At 44.8% G+C, this 17973-nt stretch overlaps 1 protein-coding gene across 1 annotated transcript in view; it reads right to left on the reverse strand.

The window, feature by feature from the left end:
• Positions 1–6837: 6837 nt before the first annotated feature.
• LOC129688969 (ankyrin repeat domain-containing protein 26-like) overlaps positions 6838–17973 on the reverse strand; it is a 95488-nt gene continuing 84352 nt past the window's right edge. Inside the window, exons 29-32 of the mRNA XM_055624047.1 lie at positions 16578–16681; positions 13245–13374; positions 8599–8790; positions 6838–7077 (exon numbers count right to left, since the gene is read on the reverse strand). Of these exons, the coding sequence (XP_055480022.1) occupies positions 6838–7077; positions 8599–8790; positions 13245–13374; positions 16578–16681 (666 nt within the window). The remainder of the gene's footprint in view (positions 7078–8598; positions 8791–13244; positions 13375–16577; positions 16682–17973) is intronic.

Consider the following 17973-nt stretch of genomic DNA (forward strand, 5'->3'; position numbering starts at 1 on the left):
CCACTGTCTCTTTTCAAGAGTTTATTTTTGATTATATGAAGGTAGGTGTCTCTGTGTGTATGTGAGTGAGTGGGAGGCATTGGATATTTCTGGAGCTGGAGTTACAGGTGACTTTTCTAAGATATATATATATTATATATCATATATATATATATGATATATATATACACACACACTTTTCTAACATTGTGTGTGTGTGTGTGTGTGTGTGTGTATGTCATTCTTGTTTTGTTTTGAGACAGGGTTTCTCTTTGTAGCCCTGGCTGTCCTGGAACCAGCCTCTACCTCCTGAGTGCTAGGATTAAAGTGCTAGGATATCACTGCCCAGCTTTAAAAAACAAAAACAAAACTTGATAAGGGAGTTTGAGCAGAAGTACCCTGTATGGGTATGGACAATCCTTTCCCCAGAAGACAGTTACTAGATGGAAATCTCCGTGACAGGCATTTGGTGCCTCCCTATGCATTATTGATCAGAAAGGCCTCAGAACCAAAACAACACAGGGCATTGTCATCACTATTTGTTGCTCCCCATAACTAGATTGTAAGATTTTACTGCCAAAGATGCCATTCAGTGTAGATGCAGGACATAGAGAAATCAGGCTCAAACAGAACAGGAAATGTCCTGCTGGCTGGCTGCCAGAAGGCGCTGTGTGTGCTGCTGTGGGAGGGAAGATAACAATGGTATTACCAAGCATGGGACTCCATGCTGCAATACTGACCTGATGGCAAGATTGCCCACTGATACAATAGGGCACTACTGGACCTAATAAGCTGCTTTCTGAGTAGATTTGACGGCTGCTTCACAGGAGCGAGTTTATGTCTATCACCATAAACTTGGCCTAAAGCCCATGACAAAGGAGATCATAGGCCCCACGAGGACAGTGTACTGCCAGCAAACTGCATTCTATACTTCCGTATAAGCATAAGATTTATGCTCCCTATTTATGGTGCTCTCGGTTTTAGTCAGGAAAACACGACAGTAGGTAGAGGTTAATGCTGAGGCTTCGAACTGGTCCAGGCGCTGAGCATAAATGCAGTGTTCAGCTGTGGTTGGGTCAAGCAGTCAACTTCCCACTATCCAAAGTTCTGGAACTTCCATAGAAGAGATGGAGAGAAAGAAGTAGAGATAACCATAGAGAGAGAGGAGAGCTGTGAAATGTGACTTCTGGGCCTGGCGTGGCTGTTCCATCAGCTATGATTACATACACAGGACGTGCACAAGATCAGGCAAGATTCCAGGATGGATGGGAGAGGGGTGCCTGGCACCCAATTCTTACTAAGTTACTGTCGGTTGGCAGCTGCTGAGGGAGAAAAAGTCACTTTTCTTTGGGGACGTGGCTGAGTGGATAGCCACTAACCCGTGTGCAGTACTAATTGGACTAAGAGGTTATTTGTTAATAAAAAAAAAAAAGTAAAAAGAGATGAAGTTGGGAGGGAGTTGGAGTGGGGGCTATTAGAGTCTGATATTGGATGAAAACAACTAATATCCATTATACCATTGTACGTGACGTGATTATCCTGTCCCTTAACGCGAGCGCGTGTGCGCGAGCGTGCGTGAGTTTGTGTGTGTTTTACATGGGTGCACAGGTATGTACGCAGGTATGGTAGGCAGAGGCCAGTGTCCGGTGTCACAGTTGCTCTCCACCCTGGGTTTTTAAGATCTATTTATTTTCTGTGCATTGGTATTTAGCATGTATTTACGTCTGTGTGAGGGTGTCAGATCTCCTGGAACTGTAGTTACAGACAGTTGTGAGTCCCCATCCGGGTGCTGGGAACTGAACCCTAGTTTTCTGGAAGAGCAGCCAATGGTCTTAACAGCTGACTCTTTCCAGGCCCCTCCACCTTATTATTTGAGACAAAGCCTCTCACCTGGAACTCATCAATTATTTTTTAAACAACATTATAAAAGCATGCATTATATAATTATTATATAAATGTGTGAAACTTTCAAATAACTATTATTTGGAGAGATGGCTCAGCAGTTAGGAGCACTGGCTGCTCTTAAGGAGGACCCAGGTTCAGTTCCCAGCACCCGCATGGCGGCTAACAACCGTCTGTAACTCCAGTTCTATGGGGTTCAATGCCATCTTCTGGCTTCTGTGGGCACTTTATGCATGTGGTGCATAGACATACACACAGGCAAATCAAATCTGTAAAATGAAAATAAGGCTGCTTAACAACATGTCCAAGCTCTGCAATAACCCCTCATGCCTAGAAACCCCCTCACCTGCCTGTGATTTCCAATTGTATACGTGATTTTTTTTCTAGTTTCAGTCAGGAAGCCCAGAAATTTCATGTCTTGTGGCATCGTCCACAACCCATATAACACACTGGCCCAGGACCTGTCACTTAGGGCTCTTCAGCTCTTTGCAGTGACCCACGCACTTGGTCTTCACGGAGGCTCTTAGCTGCTCTGGTACAAGACAGTACCATGACACGAGGACTTTGCCCGACGAACACGGATGTGCACTGGCGAGGCTTAGTGAGCTCATGCTTGAAGAATAATTGTAAAAGTCTATTTTTAAGTATATGCTTGTATATGGACAGGTCTGTGCGTGTGCAGGTTCCTAAGGAGGCCATAGATGTTGGGTCACCGGGAGCTGGAGTTGCTGGCAGCAGTGAGCCACCCCGCGCTCTGTGGTCCTCCTGACCGCTGGGCCCTCCTCGCTCTTTGAAGCATTTCTGAATCACTAGGATCAGTGGACCCGTCTAGGGCCTCCCTGTTTTGGGTTTTTGGGCATGTCCTCCTCCGGCGAGGCCCTCTGATCCTCTCACTCTCCCTTATACTGAGGATTTCATCAGGTTCCGCCCTCTTCCCCCCTCTTCCCACCGATTCCAAACCAGCTGCTAGGCCAGTTCGGAGTAACCTAGAGGTGGCTACAGCTCTTCTCGAAAAGCAAACACCCGCGGCTTTAGCCGAGCCCTACTAAAGGACAATGAGGGACATGGAAATGTTCTGAGAGAAAACTATCTCTTGGGGCTAGAGAGATGGCTCAGGGGTTAAGAACACTGACTGCGCAGTTCCCAGCACCCACCTGGGGGCTCACAACTATCCGTAATTCCAGTTCCAGGTCTAGGGGACCAGGTACCCTCTCCTGGCCCCCACAGGCAGAGAGACACAAACGGTGCACATACAGCTGTGTGGGCAAAACAAACAAACAAACAAACAAACACAACAGCAACAACAGGCCGCGTCTCCTGTTACACATTCCAGTGACATTCCAGGGGTCCCAGGAAGACTGGCGCTCCAGGTCCTGGGTAACTTGCTCAAGGTGCTATCAGGAGAGGCAGCTGGTCACAGGCTCCCGTGAGGCCGCTAGGGGCTGACAGTACTCCGTGGTGCGAGGACAGAGTCTTGGAGCCTTGTCTGTCCTCTTCAGTGCTGGCTTGCTGCACCATCGAGACTTCTGACCCCAGGTTTCTTCAGCTGCTCATTTATTCACCCCCCCCCCCAATCCCTCCGCAACAGGCATGTGGACTTGTTGGCTTGCTTGTTTTAGAGCCTCGGGTTGAGACCTGGAGAATTGGCGGGTATTCAAATTAACCAGAAATCTGTTTCCTGGAAATCGCACATACAAACAGGGACTCAGGCTTCGGGGACCACTGGCCAGTCCTCGAAGAGAAGGGACACAGGACAGGGATAGACTCCGTGGAATTTGTTCTAAGGGCAGAGCACATTCATGCTACTGCTGAGAAATGAGGTCTGGCCTTGTTCAAATAATCCCCATAATGCCTTGTAAACAGATGGATCAGCTTCTGTGACCAAAACAGCAGAGACTGTGACAACATGGTTTTCATTGAGTATGGGCCTTGCCTGTCTAGACAACACACAGAGCTTACACAGTGGGCCTAATAGACAATCAGCATCTAAAAAAAAAAAAGACAAAAATTGTTTATTTGCAGATACACAGCCAGTCACAAAAAGCATGTCCTGTGGTCCCACGCATGGACAAAAAAATGATTCTAAAATAAGTAGCAAAGTCCGATATTGAAAAGAATCTGTTGACTAAGAAACATTAACTCTTATGTCAAAGGGGGTAGGTAAGAGAGGGTTTGTTCTGAAGTTCAATATGAGTTACGTGGCCCAGGAACACAGATTCGGGCAGATGCAAAGTCCATGTTCCCAAGTGTTGGATAAGGTTCTTAAAGCAACAGAAAAAAATCGTTAACTCAAGAGACCAGGCAGGTGGGCAGCAGCAAGCTGGAAGGTTTCTGTTGTGAGCCTCAGATGCTGTCTGTCTGTAGTCTTAGTCTCAGCTTGGTGGACACTTGGGGTCTATTCATACCTTCCAAGTGATGTCACAAGGGTGTTAGGGTGGACAGTGATGGTTATTCAGGAAGTAAAGATGGCTCAAGATAATCTGGCTATGGACCTGAAACATTTCAACTTCTCCGTCTTTGTAGACACAGCTCCTTTCTGGGATGTGGTTTTGTTTTTACAAATTATAATGAGCCTCACCCAAATTCAGCACCAGTGTCACATGCGCATTTGAGAGTTAGAGCATTCAGAAACAATGGAGTATAACAATGAGGTGGATACACTTTCGGGTCAATGTACACCATTGGCTAGGGCTGAGGTGCTGGAGATGGCTTATTTGCGTGAAGAGGAATTCCAGATGCTGCTGGGCATGACGTTAGAAGGAGAGAGGAAGTTTAACCTAGAACCTGGCCGCCAGGTTCCATGACCACCTTGAGGGTGGGTGGGAGTCATAAGGCTGTGTGTCAGGACATGCAGGCCCAGGGCACAGAGGGAGCGGTCCTACTCCCGCCTGAAGATGAGCTTTTCAGTGTTTGGACGTGCCTCGACCTCACTCTTGCTCCAGGCTGGCTTCCCCACTGCACAGCTTTTTGGCCTGACAGCCTTTGACTCCAGTGTCTGGATGATAAGTTACCAGTGCGGTCCTGACTCAGTGACCCCACCAAAAAGTGTACAGCTGTGAACACCTACATGTTGTGATATGACTAACTGCTTTTTTGCTTCTGTGTCTTGCTGGCACAGCTACCCAAAGATTGTTTTAAGTTGCCTTGACTACTTAAACTTGGCAGAACAGACCACTTTTTGATTGCTTGCATAGATATTGAAGGTTTTCTTGTGGTTTTCCCATTTAAATCCTTTCTCCATACCCTCCTTCAGGACATGCTTGAGATTTGGCTTTAAGGCTGTCCTCCTGCTAGCAGCTAATCAATAAATCTTTTCATTATAATTGCATCGAGGCTATAGTCTTTTCCCAGGGGCCACGAACCCCATTACAATACTGCCACAAAGCTGCTCATTATAAGGGCACACAGGGCAGGCTTCCCCTTAGAATGCTTGGTCAAATTCTCTCCCGCTGTTAATCCTGCAGAGCTTGAGGGCTGGCCACCCCTTTAGTTGTGTGAAGGTTGTGAAGTTCGGACAGCATCTCCTTTCCCAAATGACTGTTTCTTAAAAGGAGTCTTGCGATGAAGCAGAATTTCCGTTTAGACAGCATCTTAAAGATGACGTCGTGACTGCGCACAATTGTCAATCTAAACTTACTTAAAAGAAATGTTTCTAGAGAGAGTCTGAACCAACCAGCAGTTCTAACAAAACGAGGGAGATGACTTGAGAGATATCATTGCTGCCTTCAGGAAAGAAGGGATCCACTTACAAAACTATTGGATTTGGGGGACAGGAGAGATGGCTCCGAAGTTAAGATCACATGCTGCTCTTCCAGAGGACCAAAGTTCAATTCCCACCACCCACAACAGGGGTTCACAACCAATTGTAACTCCAGCTCAGGGGGATCTGGGTCTCTGTGAACACCCGTACTCATGTGCACATAAGGAACGAAATCAAATTTAAAGTCTTGATGCCATAAAATGTTCCTCTACCTTAATTTTATGTGCATGGGTTTTTGCTTGCATATACGTCATGTACTGTATGCATATAGTAGTCTTGGATGCCAGAAGAGAGATTTGGATCCCTTGGGACTGTAGCTATAGATGCTGGGACTTGAACCTGGGTCCCGTGGAAAAGCAGCAAGTGCTCTTAACCCCTGAGCAGTCTCTCCATCCCCAATACTTGTACGATATGCATATGTTTATTAATAATTATTGTGCTCTTAAGTATACTTAATTAAAAATAAAACTGAAAACCAATCTAGAAATAATTTGTATTTTATTGCTTGGGACATAAAAAAACCGTTCCTTGAAGTCATTTTAAGTACCTGAGACCTGGGATAAAGTGAGCATTTGACACTGAGGGGTGATTCAGAGCAGCAGTCTCTGGGGGGGTGGGAACAGACTGAGTTGGTGATGAGAAAGAATGAGGGTGGCTCCTGAGTCCATTATGGTGACATTACCAAGCTATCCAGGGTGGAGCATGGAGTTATTTTGATGACTTTGTGAATCACTTTCCCCTTCCTTTGTGTGTTTCCTTCTTGTGTCATAAGTATGTCTTCACACAAACTAGAAAACCAGCTAGCGACAGAGACCCTTCAATAGGTGATACTGAAAATCCCAATCCAGGAAAGTCTGCCCCATGTCAGAAATGCCAGGGGAAGAGTGTCATTCCCCGTCCATTGCCATTCAAGGAATAGTCCTCAAGTAGTTACACATGTTAAAGGTTCTATTTAATAAAATGGAGAAAAACAGTTTAGTAAGAATAAAAATGCCTTATTTGGAAAGTTTTAGAATATTAAGCTAAAAGACTAATGGATCAGGTTAGCTACATGAGAGCATTAGGGGGTAAAAGGCCACAGAACTCCAAACCGAAAGGGGAAGACAAGTACACATTAGTTTTCTAACTCCAGTCAGCTGTGAGATCTATTCCCCGCAACCCGTCAACCCATGGCAGAGACAAAACAACACGTGTGGCTATTTCCTTGGGCTCCGCTGGGCTTGCTGGCCCAGTTCTGTTTTCAGTGGCTGTGTCACGCTCTGCTCTTCTGCACAGTGCTGCGAGTCTTCTAGCAGTCCTCTGTGGAGCCTGTGCTGACTTCCCCTCGTGGCCAGCTGAGATTCCAGGCTTCTGATTCTGAGATCCATCTGCCTTAGTGCTGTGGCGTCATTGGTGTCCCTTAAACTCTCTATGTTGTTTTGATCTCTTGCTTGGGTCTAAAGCAAAGTACAAAATTCCAAAAATAAGTAACCCTCAAACAATGACTTTGCTCTTTTAAGTATGTTAAATAAGATGCTGGGATTTAAATTTTTTATTTCTAATGTCAACTGCATTACATTTAAAACATAAAGCCAGGCCCGGTGGCACACGGGAGGCAGAGGCAAGTGGATCTCTGTGAATTTGAGGTCAGTCTGGTCTAGATAATGAACCCTTGCATCAAACAAAACAAGACAAACAAAAGCCTGATTGAAAACATTTAAAACATAAAATAATATATTGTTTTCCCTCGAATGGTGGTGAAGCTTGAACCCGAGTCCCTGTGTTTGCCACCTCAGTTCTGTGTTGCTCTCATGTAGGTTCATAACTCACAGAAGAAAAGAGTCAATTAAATTAAAAACATAGCTGTAACTGAAGAAATATTTAAGAGTATGTTTTAACTTTCATACAGAAGTTTTTCTTCTCAATTGTCTTAAAATGCAAACGATTGTCTAATTAAAATATTGTGGAAGATCAATCTGTTTTTTTTTTTTTTTTTTTTTTTTTTTTTCTTGATAGGTATATAAGGCATTTCCTTGGTTAGTGATGGGTGTGGGCCAGCCCAGCTCACTGTGGGTGGTGCCAGCTCTGGGCTGGTGTTCCTGTGCCATATGAGAAAGCAGGCTGAGTACCGCCTCGGGGATCCAGTAAGCGGGCTCCTTCGTCGCTTTTGCTTCATCAATTTTTGCCCTGCTTGATTTGAGTTCCTGCTTTGGCTTCTCTCGAGAGACGGCCTGTGGGCAGGGCATGTAAGCCTTTCCCTCTTGTCTTGGGGTTGCTATTACTATGAGAAACCCCGTGACCAAAAACAAGCTGTGGAGGAAAGGATTTGCTGGGCTTACATTTCCACATCGTGGTCTATCACTGAAGGAAGTAAGGAACTCAAGCAGGGCAGGGACCTGGAGGCAGGAGCTGACGCAGAGGCCGTGGAGGGGTGCTGCTTACTGGCTTGCTCTCCATGGTTTGCTCAGCCTGCTTTCTATAGAACCCAGGTCCACCAGCCCAGGGCTGGCACCACCCACGATGGGCTGGGCCCTCCAACGTCAATTGATAATTAAGAAACCAGGATGTTATGGAGGCATTTTCTTAATTGGAGCTCCCTCCTCTCAGGTCACTTTAGCTCCAGTCAAGTTGACATGAAACTATCCAGCACCCTCCCTGAGCTGTTTTTATCAGGGTTTTACTTCAGTAATACAAAAGAAATGAGAATGACATACACTGAAAACCTTAGAGACAGATGGCGTCCCAAAACCCTCCAGGCCAGCTGCTATTGGCAGAGGAGGAAATGCGTGTGTGTGCGTGCGTGTGTGCGTGTGTGTGTGTGTGTGTGTGTGTGTGTGTGTGTGTAATCTGCACTACCACTGTGCTGAAATGAATTCAAGCACATTACAGGCTGGCAGCAGCAGCAGCAGCAGCAAAGCCTCCTGCAAGCTGCCGGCTCTCCTCACGTTGTCTTCTCCTCTCCATTCCCCGCCACCTACCGCTTTCTCTCTCATCCACCTTCTGAAGTGGAGCACTTCTTCTTCTAAGCTCTCCTGGTTCTTGAGTAGGCGGCCACACTTCTTTTGCTCGGTTTTAATTGCTATTAGCTCCTGCTCGATAAACTGAAGCTTTACAACCATGTGGAGGTACTTGTAATAGGTAGTGTCCCAATTTTCTTTCAGATTGTGGAACTGTATGGATAAATAATGTGGTTTCATGGTAAAGGACAGAAAATGAGACTAGTCTAGCATAAAGCCAATAGACAGAGGATGCTAGTTCAGCTGTGATAAGATTATAAGTTATACTCTGTAGTAGACTGTTAGACTATTAGAATTACCCAGAAAATAAACAAAGTGAAACCCAGCAGGAGTGACAAAATTGTGCTCTTCACATGCCTTGCCTTTGTTGGACACTTAGACCTGAGCCACAGCTGTCATTTCCCATGCCTTCTTTACTCTTTCCTTAATAACAGGGCAATAAGTCCACACTGGCAGAAGCCTCTGGCCCTTTCTTCCCACTTTCAGTGCCTGTAATGTCTAAGCAAGCTTTAACAGAGTGGTTTTCAGTTACATGCATCTGTGTTAACGAATGCCTTTGCCCACAAAAGACCTTGAAAAGGAGTCTCTAATGAACGTGTGTCATTAGCATGGATTCTGAAGCCATTGTCCTCCGAACTGCAAATATTTCAATATGAACTATATTCTAAAGAATGACTCAGAGCAACAAGCAATGGAATCTGGAGGTCGATCTAGTGACATTTTTTTTCTTTTTGTTTTTAAAACAAAAATGTTCTGATTCAAGAGCACTGTCTTGTAATCTTTTGACTCATTCCATAAAATACAGGCGTATATTAAATAATGATAATGACAAAATTTAGTCGGCTCAGTTTGGATGACTTCCCTTTGGATACAATGATGTTCTACGATTAAAACATGACCTACACATTCTGCCATGAAACCCTCTCCTGAATCCGAGTACCTTTTGGCAACTAGTTTTTACTATTTTTTTTTTTTTTTTTTTAAGACAGGGTCTCACTATGTATCCCTCACTAGCCTGGAACTCATTATGTAGAGCAGTCTGGCCTTGAACTCACAAAGATCCAGTTGCCTCTACCTTCAAAGCTCTGGGATTAAGACTAACTTCAGCAGTCTGGTTGATATAACTTGCATATGGATTTCTCTTGGGGAGCGATACTTTGATTATCGCTGTGATCATAATTTTCATTGATGTGTTGCCCAGATACTCCAGGATGTTTAGGAACTGTCCTCTGGACATGAATGGACTGACGTATTGCCCTGTGAATCTTGGGCTGGACTGGGCATCTCTAGTGGTGCAGGAAGGTGAATATCAAGAGGATGTAGTGTCTGAGAATTAAGTTGGTGCTGTGAAGAAGATCAACCTTCTAGCACAGATACTCTGTAACTTTTTCCTCCACGCTGACACTTTTTGCTGGAGGGGGAAAGAGGCTCCTAGGGCCCAGGAAGCCAAGGATGTCCACAGCGCAGAAACTCACTCCAGTTACACGGCTGGCAAGGCCTTTCTCAGGGTTTTGAAGGCAATAATGCTGGGGAGAGGGCACTCCAAGGGGAGCTGCTGAGAACTCCTGGGATGCAGCTTTCATGACTCATCATTCATGCCGAGAATGACTTTTTGGGTGATACAGCTGATGGGAGCAACCCAGGCTCCTGACAGTTAGCACAAAAAACTCATCAGGCTTGAGTGGACTCCTTTTCTCTTCTTTCTTCTTCTCTTCTCTCTCCTCTCCTCTCTCTCTCTCCTTTCCTCTCTCCTCTCCTCCTCTCCTCTCCTCTCCCCTCTTCTTTTCTCCCCTCTCATCTCCCCTTCCCTCTCCTCTCCTCTCTCCCCTCCCCTCCCCTCCTCTCCTCTCCTCTCTCCTCTCCCTTCCCCTCCTCTCCTCCCCACCCCTCTTTTCTTTTCCCCTATCCTCTCCTCTCCCCTCCACTCCTCTCCTCTCCTCTCTTCTCTCTCCTCTCTCTCTTTTTTTAATTTTTTCTTATTTAGTTACATTCTCTCTCTCTCTCTTTTGAGATAGGTTTTTGGTTTTGTTTTGTTTTTTTCTATTATGTAGCTGTGTTTGTCCTGGAACTCACTATGTAGACCAGGCTGGTCTCAGACTCACAGAGATCCGCCTGTTTCTGATTCCTGAGTGCTGGGATGAAAGGCATGTGACACCATGCCCAGCTTTGGTCTGTCACTGATATACTATTCCCCAGAAAAATCACAACTACGCCGTATCAAAAGGTAATCTAACTGCTAAGCAGTGAATGACCATTAGTTTAATTTCCAGTGAGACAAGCTGAGTTTATGTCTCTTTTCTGAGTTGGTAAAAACAGTGACGTGACTGTACGTGAGCGAAGGTGAACTGACAAAACTGAAATGCTGTCAACAGTGAACTGGCTCAATAGTACTACGACCGAGATCTGAGGCCATGAGAGGGAAGGGGGAAGTAGCAGAAGAGAGAACTAGATGGAACACTGGATGTGTCCACGGGGAAGAGAGAAAGAATAGCTTCAAAGGCCAGCTGTCTCCACCCTATGCAAGACTTAAGAGGTCAGATTAATCCTCACTGCCTAAGGAGCTTCCTGTCCCAAATGGGTGCCCTGATGATGGCCCTAGGCTTTAACACTCAGGGCCCCAAGCGGAATCAGGTCAGAAAAGTAACAGGTGCTGTCATGTCATAGCACCTGGAGCTGCTGGTAGCTTTTTGACAGCTCCTCCTTGACTGGCCCTCTTTCCAACCTTATTTGCATGCCAATCAGGGCCCAGGGCCTGCAAGAACAGGAGGCTTGAGAGCTAAAGTGGGGAAGGGTGAGCATCAAACACCACAAGTAAAATTCACTCAAAATGCAACATTAAAGTATGAAGTGACAGGCGCAAAATTCTAGGAAAAGGACACAGAACCCACAGGGTGCTTCTGCTTCGGACATCGGAATGGTGCATTGCTGACTGTTGGGTCATCTGCCAGCATTAGGTGGAGCTGGAGAGATGGCTTGGTGGTTAAGAGTCCTTGCTCTTCCAGAGGTCCTGAGTTTGGTACCGCAGATCCACGTGCTGGCTCACAACCATCTGTAACTCCAGGTCTGTGGGATACCATGCCCTGTTCTGAGGGCACTGAGGGCACTAGGCTTATGTTGGCATATGTCATCATGACTGGATTAGGCAAAACTCTGTGTTAGGACATTAAAGCACAAACAGCCAAGAAGACTCCATCTGTAAAGTGTCAGTGCACTTCAGAAACACCATTACAGAGTACAAGGGGAAGCTGGATAGAAGAAAATACTGGAAAGTGTGTGTGCCTGGTAAAGAATTCATGATACACAGGAACCTCTACAAATACCAGTGCAGTTAATCCAGTTTAAAGTTGGAGAGACAATCTAGATAGACTTTTCTCTAAAGGAGCTTCCGCTAATGGCCAGTAGGTCCACAGAGACTCCTGTGCCCCATTAGGGGAACGCAAATGGAAACTCCTGTGACCTACCCACCACTTCATGGAAACTTGCTTTAGTTAAAAAGATAGAAAAAGCCAGATGTGGGGACTCATACCTTTAATCCCAGTCCTCCAGAGGCAGAGGCAGGTGGACTTCTGTAAATTTGAGGCCAGCCAGGGATACATGGTTGAGAGCCCGTCTCAAAACAGACAGAATGTGAAGAGATGAGTGTTGGCATGGAAGTGGAGAAGTTACAGCGCCCCTTAAGGACTGGAGGATAGAAGACTGCGGCCCCTAGAGAAGGAAAGGCCGGTGGAGCTGGTGGCTTCTTAGGACAGCAGGGACGGGGCTGTCATTTGACTCAGCAGCGCCTCTGCTCCGAAGCCAGCCGGAGTACCTGCAGGTTTCAGAACAGGCTGAACAAGGAAAGAACCATGCTCAGGAACAGGAGTCAGACACAAAGGCGGCTAGGACGCTGACTGTGAACACACCAGCTGTTCGGACAGACGTCTTGACAGCAGTTAAGTGTACTTGGTTCCCTACCTCTCAGCACGAAAGAGCAATCACTAAGAGGTGTAGGACATACGTGGATGATAAAAACACTAAAAGCTTGCGATGTTATTTGCGTATCCGTGCATAGACTCGAAGTTACTGAATTGTAATGTGTATTTCAATTGACTGGCTTTTGCGGTCTGTCAGCTACCTCCAGGTGGCGCTGTGAGCACACGGAACCCACAGGGTGCTTCTGCTTTCGGACATCGGAATGGTGCGTTGCTGACTGTTGGGTCATCTGCCAGCATTAGGTGGAGCTGGAGAGATGGCTCGGTGGTTAAGAGTCCTTGCTCTTCCAGAGGTCCTGAGTTTGGTACCGCGGATCCACGTGCTGGCTCACAACCAGCTGTAACTCCAGGTCTATGGGATACCATGCCCTGTTCTGAGGGCACTGAGGGCACTAGGCTTGCATGTAGTGCGCAGGCATGCACACGGTACACAGACACACTCAAACACATAAAAGTCAGATGAAGATATAAAGAGAATCAGCATAATGCATTTCATTGATACCAGCACAGTGACGTTGTTGGTGGTGGTGTTTTTTTTTTTTTTTTTTTTTTTTGAATCTTTGCTTTGCTGGCCAATGAACACATAGCTGTATTTCCCCAAAGCAAGAAATAATGAATCTAGATTACTGAAATTACCTCATGCCTCAGTGTATTAATTGGAATATGCATATCAAATTGGCTGGTTTTTAAATCTCCAGGACCACTAAGCTCTCTGCTTTCATGTTTATTTAACTTCTTTTTTGTCTCCTCAAAGAATTTCTTAAATCTGTAAAAGTGTACAGAATTGGCATGTGAATGTTTTCAGAGTCAATATTTAAAATCTTAACTATAATATACAATATCGTACTAAGGAACAAAACTGTAAGCTACAAACATCTCATTTGTCTCAACCCAACGTGAATGGAAAGTATTCTAATGAATTATAATCTTTAAATAATACTTTGTGTGCACGAGAGCCTTGCCTACCATGTATCTGTGTGTACCACATACATGTGTCCTGTTCACGGAGGCCAGAGAGGGTGCTAGCTCTCCAGGACTGGGTCACAGTGGCTGTGAGCCGCCATGTGCGTACCAAGAATTGAACCTGGGTCCTCCAGAAGAGCAGCCAGCGCGCTTAACCGCTGAGCATCTCTCCAGCCTGAAGTTACAATCTTAATTTTTATATTTTTGAAATGAAAATTCAATTACACAGTTTCCTCCTTTTCTTTCCCCCATCCATTCTTCCTATGTACCTCTCTTCCTCAAATTTATGGCCTTTATTTTTTTTAAATTGTTGCTACACACACACTTTTTGTTTGTTTGTTTGTTTGTTTGTTTCTTGTTTTAAAACAGGGCTTCTTTGTGTGGCCTTGGCTGTCCTGGAACTAGCTCTGTAGATCAGGCTGGCCTGAACTTACAGAGCTCCACCTGCCTCTGCCTCCTGAGTGCTGAGATTTAAGGTGTGTGCTACCACTACCTGGTCATATAAATAGTTCTAAATATACAAATACAACCTGCTCAGCCCATGTATGATACTTGTGTGTATATAATTTCAACATGACCTCTTGGTATTGGATAATCATTACAGGCTTTTCCCTGGGGAAACTGTTCCTTCCTTTCTCAGTATTCCTTAGCTGCCTGCAGTTCTGTGTCTGCATGCGAAGCCCTATGAGATTCCCCCTTCCGTGTTGGTGTACCTGTTGGTATCATCCTTGCTCAAGTCTTGTTTACACAGTCATGTTGGTGAGATTTCATGTTTGTAGCTTTTTGATAGTTCCAGGAGACACAATCTCACAACAAGCTTCATGTTCGTCTGTCTCTTACAATCTGTCCACCCCTTCCTTCTGCCCTGATCCCTGAGCCTTAGGTGCAGGAGCTGTGTTAGGACGAATCAGTTGGGGCTGGGTACCACACAATCACTTGTTCTTTGTTGATCAGTTGTGTGTGGGGGTGTATGTGTGTGTTTTGTAAGTGTCCCTGTCTATTTCAAAAAGAGGCAGTTGTAGGTGTTTCTACAAGTGGTCCTATGTGATTGCCTAGGTTTCCGTGCCAGGCACCATTTCCTTTGTTGAGTGGGCCTAAAGAGAACTTTGGCCTTTGATTACCCAAAGTATGCATTCCACTATTGCACCTTTATGGATATTGTGTCTGTCATGCTGGACGGCTGGGTAGGACTATCGCCTGTTTTCACCCTTGAAATCTTTGCATGGCACCTTCTGCTACCATAAAAGCTAGGGGTTGACATTCAGGCTGGTCCCTGCCCAGGGGCCCCTGGGCCATGTGTCTGAAGAGCTTGGTGTTTTCAACAATAGGAACTTAACTTCAGCCTCTGGGAGGTAGCTAATGGCAGCATCAATGCTTATAATGTTTATGGAGTCTCTTGGATAACTCTGACCAATAACTCAGAAAGGGACGTCCCATGGGGTTCTCATTAAATAGTCATGGCTCTTGGGTAAAATTATAATCTTAAGTAAATAATGTAAAGAAAAAAAACTGTGACATTTGTAGCATAGAAGGAATAAGCGTTATAACCGCATTTAGTTGTCTTATAACTATTATCCATTTCAGCATGGAACACAGACAAATATTAAAGATTAGTTGTAACTCAGAGAGTAGTTACCCGGGTGAAGCAGGCAAGCACACATGAATGTCACTCAAAGATCCAAATATGCAGTTTGGCGCTTGTCTGCTCTGGCACACAAGAAGAAATGGAAGTGCATGCAAGAAGCCCTCAGGGAGGACGGGACCCAGCGTGGTGCGAGAGTGAGTGTTCACTGCTAACGAGGCTCATTTAGTGCTGCTCTGCTCACTACCCATGTGTTTGTCAAGGATCTGTAATTTTTCTTCCTACCGATTTCAAGCTTCATTCCATTATGACCCCAAAGAATCAGGAAATCATTTTGATTTTCTTATATGTATTAAGATGTGCTTTTATTTATTTATTTATTTGGCCTAAAATGTTATTTATCTTTGGGGATGCAGTGTGGGCTTCTAGATGATGTATCTGGGACATTCTGCAGGACTCACTCTGTTAAGGGCATTCTCATCTAGCCTTCAATTTAGCAGTTTCTTGGGTTATTTAAAACCACGAGTCTAGACAGCACATGAATTGCATTCGTTAATATGCAGGGGCCTTCGACGCCTCTTCGAATCTTGTCTTCAACGCCGCTCCATCAGATGTGCATTTAGGCATGCCTAATTGTGCTTCAGCTTCCATTTGCTTGTTGCATTTTCTCCATTCTCTTATTCTCAGTTAGTACGCCTATTTGACATGTCGTGTTTCTTACAGAAGATGACACTATTGTTCCCCTTACTCAGTTAAAATTGGAAAGGTCACTCTGGCTTCACAGTCATCACACACCTATACAGGTGAGCCCTCCCCCCAGCCCCCGTCATAGTTGTTGCTCTCCCAGGAACAACCTCAACAAAGAATCTACAAGCAGCTTGTTGAGCAGCCTCCAAAGAGCCTGACACAGAAGCGCTCTAGGAGCTGGGGAAATGACTGAGTTTGGGCACACTCGGGCTCTTGAAGAGGGCCTGAGTTAGGTTCCCTGCATCCAGATGGCAGCTCACAATCACCCGACACTCCAGTTCCAGGGGATCTCACACCCTTTTCTGGTGGGCACCAGCATGTGTGTGGTACATAGGTATATACATGGAGGTACAACACAACACAACAACGTACACATAAGATAATCTAAAGAAATTACGATGAACTTACACGATACCAAGAGGTCATCTCTCAGATACACGCAGAGGAGCAGTAGAAACTCAACTCAGGAGATTGTATTTATAAATTCATATACACATATATGTGTAACAGTAAAAATTAAAGAAAAACGGGCTATGAATTTGAGAGAGGTTTGGAGAATTTGGGGGGGGGAGTAAACCAATTATGGCACTTATATATGATATTCTCAAAAAACACAAAATAAAAATTTCAATGAAGCTAATTAACGACTAAAAAGATTTGAAACGTTAAAATCTTACCCAGTTAGCTCTATCATCAATTCCTCATTTTTATTCATCTCTTTTTCCAAACTACATTCTAGAGATTGTGTTTGCTGAATGAGTTTCTTTGTTTCATCCCCAAGCTTTAAAAGATTATAAAAATATTTAAAAGAATCAAGAATCTAATTCCTCTTTGATAAAATCATTTCCTATAAGTTTATGAGCAATGTTCATTTGCACAAGTTTGTAACATTACACTTAGGATCAAATAAAAAAAATAACTCCTTAAAACCAGCTCTCACTTGCTTATATATCTATCATTAGTTTTTGAAGAAATTTATTGTTTTTTTATTTGCACCCCCTCCCTGAGTGTGTGTATATGTGAGCGCACACGGGTGTGTGCATGCTCGTGTGTGTGTGTGTGTGTGTGTGTGTGTGTATGCCATGTGTGAATAAGTCAGAGGCCAAAAGAGCGGTCTGCTGAAGCTGAAGTTGAGGTTCTGGGACCCGAACCTGGGGCCCTCTGCAAGAGCAGGAAGTGTTTTCAAACGCTGAGCCATCTCTCCAGCCCCAAGTTTTCATTCTTGATTAGAAACGGAAGTTATAGCTATCCATGCTCAACACTTCGCTGAAGCCTTCCCGTAATGCATTTGGAACTCTGGGCCAAATAACGGTGGGATGTTCTTAGAGTAGTAAGACCTTCGCAGTGATGTAGACAGCTGCACCCTGTCCACACCAACCCTGTTCACATAGCCGTGAGGTGCAAATAGTCCATATGTCCATTAATCGACCAACGGGGAAACAAAATGTTGTCTTAACAAAGCATCATATTATGTAATCATAATATATTAAAGTATTATTATAACATAATAGCAACATTAGAAAACATTCATTTTATAAGAATCTTGTTTAGTAAAATCTTTTTCTTTTTGAGGCAAGGTTTCTCTGTGTACTCCTTGGCTGTCCTGAAACTTGCTATGTAGACCAGGCTAGCCTTAAATTCAGAGACCCACCTGTCTCCTGCCTCCTGAGTACTTGGAGTATTGGTTTTGCTGCTGTGCCTGGCAAATTCTTAATTTTTAAAAAGACTTTCTTTTAATTTGTGTGTGTGTCACATGGGAACAGGTGCTCTCAGAAGTCAGAAGAGGGCATTGGATCCTCTGCAGCTGGATTTGGTGATTGTGAGCTACCTGGCATGGGTGCTGGGGACTGAATTCTGGTCCTCTATAAGAACTGTGCATGCTCTGGAACTCTGAGCCATCCTCTCTAGCTCCTTGCTTAGGTACATCTTGCTACCAAAATCCCTAGTGTTGCCATTTCAATGAACTTCTAGAAAATCAAGAGGATATTTACTATTGGCTACAAAAAGCTGTAGCACTGTGAACAACCACACACACACACACACACACACACACACACACACACACACACACAC

The sequence above is a fragment of the Psammomys obesus genome, unplaced genomic scaffold (genome assembly GCF_907164565.1).
Source record: "Psammomys obesus unplaced genomic scaffold, mPsaObe1.curated_primary_1811, whole genome shotgun sequence".
Classification (NCBI taxonomy): Eukaryota; Metazoa; Chordata; class Mammalia; order Rodentia; family Muridae; genus Psammomys; species Psammomys obesus.